Source organism: Salvia splendens, chromosome 12 (genome assembly GCF_004379255.2).
Source record: "Salvia splendens isolate huo1 chromosome 12, SspV2, whole genome shotgun sequence".
Taxonomy (NCBI): Eukaryota; Viridiplantae; Streptophyta; class Magnoliopsida; order Lamiales; family Lamiaceae; genus Salvia; species Salvia splendens.
This window is the reverse complement of record NC_056043.1, coordinates 29,540,038-29,548,416: the sequence shown is the minus strand read 5'-3', so window position 1 is coordinate 29,548,416 and position 8,379 is coordinate 29,540,038. Positions and strand designations below refer to the sequence as shown.

General features: G+C 43.8%; 1 protein-coding gene across 1 annotated transcript; it reads right to left on the bottom strand.

Moving 5' to 3' along the window:
- Positions 1-1,121: 1,121 nt before the first annotated feature.
- On the bottom strand, positions 1,122-4,827 carry LOC121758990 (putative late blight resistance protein homolog R1A-10). The gene is made up of 3 exons (XM_042154474.1): positions 4,287-4,827; positions 1,526-3,751; positions 1,122-1,305 (listed from the first exon to the last, which is right to left on the bottom strand). Exons 1-2 carry the CDS (start codon positions 4,752-4,754, stop codon positions 1,547-1,549), a joined length of 2,673 nt encoding a protein of 890 aa, XP_042010408.1. The 5' UTR covers positions 4,755-4,827; the 3' UTR covers positions 1,122-1,305; positions 1,526-1,546.
- Between the last annotated feature and the right edge of the window lie 3,552 nt (positions 4,828-8,379).

The window sequence follows — 8,379 nt, the reverse complement described above, 5'->3', positions numbered from 1 at the left end:
ATAGGACATACCAAGTAAGATTGCCATTTTGGTATACCTAGCTTATGGAATTTTTTTCTCATCTAAAATATTTCACTACCAATATTCCACAAACTTAAGATTATTGTGAAAAGTTTGTTACTGCGTTGGGAGTTGGTAAAATGTGAAAGAAAAAGGGCTCAAGATTCCAATCATATGCACAAAATGAATACTCCTACTGCATTAAAATTAAAAGTTTGGACCACATAAGTACAGCCTTTTCTTTTAGACGAAACAAACAATAATCTTAAACGTTAGCTGGAAAAGCTGAAATCTGCAATATTTCAGATCATTTGGAAACCGGATCATTGAATTGCAAAGTCTTTGTATAAAGTAAAAAACCTTTTTTCAAGTATGGTCATTTTTTATTTTTAGAGTCAATTTTTAAGCCACTTTTTTTATGCATATCTTGGTTGATTTCCACAATGCAAATTTTATTCTATGAATTTGATTAACTTAGGTAAAATAATACTCTGTTTTATAAAAAATAAAAACTTTAGAAATGATACGATTTTTAATATAAATTAGTAAAATAAGAGAAGGTAAGAAAAAAATTTGATAAAGTAAGAAAGATTAAGAGAAAAAAGTACTGAAATTATTATTACTTTTTAGTTGCATATGACAACGAAATTATATAATATAGGGAGAAAATGTGTAAGTAGCGTAATGTGTCTCTTTTCAATTGAGAAGATAATGTGCAGAGATATAAAAAGCTTAATTTGGCGAGAGAAAGATGGTATTAAAATATATTTAAAAAAGTTGACGTTTTTGACACGTGTATGTCGCGCAAATAAGGCGCTCATATTTATTTTTCGGTTTTTCAGTTTTTTAATTTTTTTTCATATAATTTGGGTTTAGTTCTATTTTTTAAGTTCGGTTTTTGGTTTTTCAATTTTTCAGGTTCGGTTCGGTTTGAGTTTTGAACTAAATTCAATTTTTCGGGTTTGGTTCAGTTTGGGCAAAAAAAACAAACCAAAATCCGAATGCTAACCCCTAAGCACAAGCACTTGCTCATTGAAAATTGAGTAGTTTCAGATTCCCAACCCTACGAGTTGGATGAGATTCTTAAATTCATAGCAACGCATATTCTTACACGAAACAAGTGCAAATAAGTAGATTCCCAATTAATTAAATGCGAAACCATCACACAAACGATCATTATTAGTGGTGTTCAATCACCATAGGAAATACACAAATCTCATAAACATTCCAAAGTTTATAATCTTCAACTTACGAAAAAAAGTGCGACACAGAAAGAAGGGGTGGGTACATTAGTTTTATTCCAACCTGCAAAGATCAAGAGAATCCATATTAAAACGCATTTAATGGACTAACGTATATTCTTTTTTATTGTAAATTTATCATGAAAAATAAGAATAGACGAATTAGACTGAGAATGAGGGAAAATTAACTGTCCAGTAGCCTGAGAAAAATTATCTATCCTACAAAACATTTGAATATTTATGTATTTCACCATTTTCCAAAATGAAGAGAAGTTGCAACTTACCAAACAAGTTGTTGCGGTGGATCACATATTCTCACACACTGGGCACTGCTCGAAAACGAACGGAAGCGCAAACTTGCCTTGCGGTTTCCCATCTTTTTCATCGCGAATTTTCCTGGCAGACTCGACTGCAGTTTTGCGAAGACGCTCTATAGCAAGCTTCTCGAGGTGTTTTCCCACACAATGTGGGATTTCAATGAGGCTTTCACAGCTCTTAAGCACAACAACTCTAAGGTCGGGGAAAGAATCAGGCGAGGCATCCCAGAGAACCAAATCTGTGTTTGCGATGACCAAGAGTTGGAGATTCGGGAATTTGTAATCAGAAGCATTCCAAGACAATCCAACAAACGCATTGTCTTTCAATTTGAGGACCTCCAGGCTTCTTATCATTGCCAAGGTGGACATGTGCTGCCAATCTAGGGAGGTTTTCATTAACGTCAGCATCTTGAGACATGGCGGGAAACAATTCAACGGAAGATGCAAAACATCATCAGATGTTGCCTCAAAAGTTACATTGTTCACCAACTTCAACTTTTCAAGATGATTCAGTCGTGTTAGGAAGTTTTTCCCGAATAAGTTGGCTAAATTCCCAGAGATCCCCAAGGTCTTGAGGTTTTTGGCCCTTTTGTAGACGGCTTCTGTGCAAGATTCAGGCGACAATCTCTCCAGAGTTTGAAGGTTTTGCCCTGCTTCACCATCCCAATTACTCTCGAGTTTGATAGATGCCTTTGTCTTGACGTGCCTCAGCCAAATCATCTTCCACATATTGGCTTCCATTGTGATGACACGCGACTTGGTCTCAACTACAAGAACTTGTAGGTTCCATAGCTGTGAGATTAGCTTTGGAAGTTTTCCAAGGTTATCAATGTGCAAAGTGAGGTACCTCAGATGAATGAGTTTCGGTACTTTCCCAGGAAACTCAGGGAATTTGACTGACTTCGACTCTAGAATTCTTAGCTTAGGGAAGCCGTCAGGTATAACTGTTAGATGTTTTTTATCTATCTCCACAGATTGCTCATAGAAACACAGAAACGAACGGATGTGAGCACCAGTAGGGTTTTCAGACAGGAACTTGGAGAGATCAGACTGGAAACAAAGACGATGTAATTTTTCTACATCAGAAACCGGAGGTTCCAGTTGGTGTGTTTGCTTGTTGACTTTGACATGTTGAAATAAGTTCTGGTCTTTGGATTTGCTTATGCAGAATGCACGTATCATATCATGAACACGGCATGTTTTAACTTTGCCCATGTGATTCGTTTTATCAACCTTCAATAAATTCCTGCATATTAGATCATCCACATTCTCTTCCGCGATTTGCTCCAAGCTTTTTCCATCCTTGGGAAGTATGAATCCTTCTGCAATCCAAAGCCCCGACAACAATCTAACCGGAATCTCATAATCTTCAGGAAACACACCAATATAAACAAAACAGTCTCTCAGGTCATTCGACAACCTCTCGTAACTCAAAGCCACAACATCTGTTATCCGCTGCTCATTCTCCAAGGTGTTGCTCAAGTTATCCGCCATTGTTTTCCATTTCTCTCTCGTCACTGCTGTTGACTTATAAGACGCGAGTTGGTCGACCAGAACACCTCCGATGACAATTATTGTCAGCGGCACTCCATCACACTTGTTGGCTAAATGCTGGCCTATGCCCCTCAACTCGCTGGGGCATTCTTCCTCATTTCCATATACCTCCAACTGAAGCAGCGTCCAGCTTTCAGCCTCGTTTAGAAACTTCAGCTTGTGCGGTATAACAGTAGCAGAACGAGCGCCCACTTTCACATCTCGACTGGTGATGATGACTTTGCCCTTCCCGTTGTTAGGAGGCAAAACTCCTTTGATCTCCTCCCATGCGTCGACATTCCAGACATCGTCAAGGACTAGAAGGAACTTTTCTTTCTCCAGACAAGATCGAACTGTTTGAACTAGATCATCGTACTCCATTTTAGATGTGTCTGTACTGGGGGCGAATGTTTTGAGGATGTGGAGAAACACATCCCTGATGTTGAACTTCTGAGAGATGTAAACCCAAATGCGAATAGGGAAATCGTAACATACGGTCTCGTTCTGATAAACTTTCCATGCCAACGTTGTCTTTCCCTGACCAGGTATGCCGATGATTGGGATCACTTCAAGGCTCAGCTTTTCTTCCTTTAGATACCCAATTATGGTTGCCTCCTCCTCATCGAAACCTATTACTCTGTGTTCCCTGATCGGCTTATCCTGTTTTGCCAAAATATAACAAAATTTTCACTTCTTCAATATTTACTCCAATTTCTAATTTCCATTGCTGGAACTGAAATTTATACCTTTACATGGAAAACTATCAATACTTGAAAGCAGGGACACAGATCCAGGAATTATATATAAGTGGAGCAAACATTTTACGGATTTGAATATAAATGAATTTTTTTGAGTCAGCAAGAATATGCATGTTTCTTAATAGTGATTAATCAGTAAGCACAAAGTTTTGCGAATTAATGATAGATATGGTGCTAGATCCAGGAAAATATGCACAATATCTCTATAAGCGATCAAAGTTTGAACTTTGAACCAAGTTTCCTAGAAGAAATATGAATGATTTTGAAGAAACTTATTCCACCAACCAAAGTCTACAGCTCATTTCCTAATACAGTATCACTAATAAATAATCAAACAAACAATCCATAAACATTACAATAATGATGAAAATTAAGATATTGATTTGTAGTAGAGATGGAGAGTGAAATGAGTTAAATCTGGGTTGAGAAGATGTTACCCTCTTCAATTTAGTCCGTTGATCTTGGAGGGAAATGGATCGATCGGCAGTCTGCATCGTAGCAATCTGGAGCTTGGCTCCGTCAAGCAAGGGCTTGATTTTATTGTCTCTAAGCGAAATGACCTCTTTGGCGAGGCTGAAACCGGATGAGCTCGGAAGCTTGAACCTGGACGAGATTCTTTTGGCCTTGGCTTTGGCTTTGGCTTCGATGGCTTTAGTCAAGCAAGTGTCGATTGTGTCTTCGACCTCGTAGACCACGTCTCTTATCTGCCTCTCCAGCACCTTGAAGGGACCATCATCCTGGGAGTTGGAGTAATCCTTGGCTACCTTATTCAGCAAACCCTTGAGTTCTTTCAGATCGTTGTTCAGATGCTCGAACTCAATTTCTGCTCCGGATATCACATCCTTGTACTCCTTCACTACCTCCTTCACTAGCTCCAGCAAAAACGCCAACGCAGGCTCCCCCATCCTCTCTCTCTCTCTAAACGTAAACAGACAGACTTTTTGCCTTGGATGTGTAACAGAGAGAGGGGTGTGTTATTGAAACAAATATGGGGAGATGAACTAAATTTAACACCATCCAATACGCTGTCTCTATATCGTCTCTTAACTACTATTTGACCACTATTTGAGGGCCATACTGTCCTTTTTTCCTCCATCCCCTAACTAAGGGACGGAACCTGCAACGCTCCGTCCCTTAACCGTCCCTTATTCCGTCCCTTAATTACTATTCATTCAATTTCATTTTTTATTTTTTTTACAACCCAATTCAATTTAAACAAACACAATTCATTAAAATTAAAACAACATTACAACTTAAACTTTAAAAAAAAAAAGACATAATTAAAATTCTAAAAAAATAATTTAATCTTCTCCGCCAAAGTTTTCCCACATGTGCTCAATTAGATCCTCTTTGAGTTGGGTGTGGGCGCTAGAGTCGCGTGTCCTTGCCCGAATAGCCAACCGTTCTTGTATAGACGGATGCGTTCCACTTCGCGGCGGACTACTTGCGGTTGAGCTTCCGGAGGATTCGGGGTCGAATCAATTTCTCGCATCGGGTCCTTCGTCTCGGACAATCATGTTGTGCAAGATTATGCACGTATACATGATGTCGACCATGCTCTCCATGAACCACGAACGAGCCGGGGCTTTGATGATGTTGAAGCGCGCTTGGAGAACCCCGAACGCCCTCTCCACATCCTTGCGCGCAGCCTCCTGCTTCTGCGCAAAAAGAGCCTGTTTTGGGTTCGCAGGCCTGCTCACGTCTTCACGAAGGTCGGCCACTTCGGGTAGATGCCGTCGGTGAGATAGTACCGCATTTTATACAGCCGGTTGTTGGCGACGAAGTTGATGGCCGGCGCTTTACCATCCAAAACTTCGGTAAAGAGGTCGGACTGGTGGAGCACGTTTACGTCGTTGTTCGAGCCAGGGACCCCGAAGTACGAGTGCCAGATCCAAAGCCGGTAGTCGGCAACGGCCTCGAGTACAACGGTTGGGTGGGTGCCTTTGTGGCCGCTCGTGTAGGACCCCTCCAAGCCACCGGGCAATTCTTCCATTGCCAGTGCATGCAATCGACACTGCCAAGCATCCCGGGGAATCCGTGCACTTGTTCGTGCAGGTTGAGGAGGAACTGACAATCGTCCGTGCTTGGCCTCCGGAGAAATTCGTCACTGAAGGCTGCCCGGACGCCTCTGCAGAAGTTGAGCAAGCACATGCGCCCAGTGGTGTCTCCGATGTGGAGGTATTCGTCGAATATGTCGGTCGTTTGTCCAGTCGCAAGCTGACGGATGGCTGCAGTACATTTCTGCAGCGTCGTGTGGCTGGGACGGCCGACCGCGTCGAACCCTTCTCGGAAGAACTCTTCCCGGGCCGCTAAAGTATTCGCTATGTGGAGAAATAGCGGTTTACTCATGCGGAAACGGCGACGAAAGTAGGTATCTCCCCAAATCAGGTTATCGCAGAAGTAGTCGCGCACTAACCGTGTGGCGGCTTCCTCCCGGTTCCGATTGATGTACTTCCGGGAACGTCGTGGGGGTGGTGCGGCTTCCTCCGCCTCTCGTCGTCGATCTTCTTCAAGTGATTGTTCCATTAATTGACGCATTTGCTCAAAATGATCCATTTGTTTGAGTTGATTTAAGATGGAAATTGGAGTGATAGAGAGGATTTGAGAGGAATAGATGTGTGTTTGTGTGTGAAATGAGTATGAAATAGGATTATTTATAGAGTAAATAAATATAAAAAAATAAAATAAAAAATTAACGGTAACATTACCGTTTGAAAAATAATTTTTTATATTAAAATTCGATTTTTTTTTTTAAAAATGAATTATTGCGTCATCCGTGACGACGTCCACTCGCGGGCCAGCGAGTGGGCGTCACGCATGCATCGGGGCGCGCCACGTCGCCCGCGCGCGTGACGGGCCGGCGCGTCCCTTGTCTCGCGGATACGGGCTACGGGACGGGACGAACGTTGCAACGCGTCCCGTGGTGGAACCGCGGGACGGAACGCGAGCCGCGCTCAGGACGCGTAGTGGATGCTTACCTACTTGGAATACCTGCAAGGCTGTAATCCTATTTAGCACTCCATGTCGCGTCAATAAATTTTTGACATATAGAAATATATATTATATTGCCTTAATTTCAAATGGAATATCAAGTGCAATCCTATTTAATACTTCACACCAATAAATTTTTAACATATAAAAATATATATGGTCTCAATTCCAATTAAATAAATAAATTATAAAAACACTCTAAATATAAGGGCATCCACGATGGGACGCCCGATGGCACGTCCGCAGGCGCCATCGTCCGACCCATTGTGGGTGCCCGCCATCGTCCGCGCCCTACGCCCACGCTCGATGCATCGTCCGCGGTTAAAGCGCGGACGATGGCATATCGTCTGTGCCATCGTCCGCACCATTGTGGGCTCGGCGGACGATGGGCTATCGTCCGCGCCATCGGGCGCCCCATTGCGTGATCGGCGGACGATGTTACGCGTTTTTTTATTTTTGTATAAATACTCCTACCCCACCTTCATTTGTAACCTTTCATTTTCACGATTTCACTTTCGAAACTCACATTTTTATTATTTCGACAAAATGGAAGCAAGTCCCAATAGTCCGATGTTTGGGGAGGCGTGTTGGCCGAGTACAGAACCCGACGAATATCGGTCGTTCGACGCCAACGCACAGTAGGATGCCGAATTCAGCACGGAATCGTACGGTTTGTTTGACATGGAGCCATCACCAAACCGACCCGTCGCCCCCTCCCGACGCGCCGCCGCCGCCGCCGACACCCCATCCGCCTCCGCCGACGCCACCCCATCCGCTTCCGCCCCAGCGAAAAAGAAACGGAACCGGCAGCGCCCGTAGAAGTTGCCACCTCCAGGAGTATGTGAAGAGTACGCCCTCGGCCGTACAAACTGCCAGCCGGATGAAACCCTCGTATTGGTGAGGTGTTGGGTGGATATATCGGAGGACCCGATATTCGCGAACAACCAGAGGCAGCAGGCGTACTGGGAGCGCATCGCCGAGCGCGTACAAGCGCCAACGAGAGCAGCTCCGCAAGCACTGGGACTAGGTGAAGAGACAAATCAACCTGTTCTCGTCGAAGTACGAGAAGTGCGCGAGGGAGCAGGGGAGCGGCGAGAGCTTGAGCGACGTGCGCGCTAAAGCGCTGTTGTCGCACCAGTCCCTGTACGGCGACTTCAAGCACGAGGCCATCTGGGCGCTCTTGAGGGACAAGCAGAAGTTCTAAGGCGGGATTTTACACACCGGGGCGACAAAGAGGACGAAGACCACCGAAACTGGTGGTTACACGAGCAGCGAAAGCGGAACTCGTCCGGTGGACCTCAACCGGACGTACATGGAGGACGATAGTACCGGCACACCGATGTCCTCCCTGCGTCCCATAGGCGTCAAGGCTGCGAAGGCCAAGGGGAAGGCGTCGACGACATAATCCTCGACCGCTGCCGCGCCATCGCCGATCCCGGCCCCGAGCACGACGGATCATACCTGATACAAGTAATGATAAAATTGGTTCATATAATACAATTTATGTGCGATAATGAAATAAATCAAAGCTAATATTTT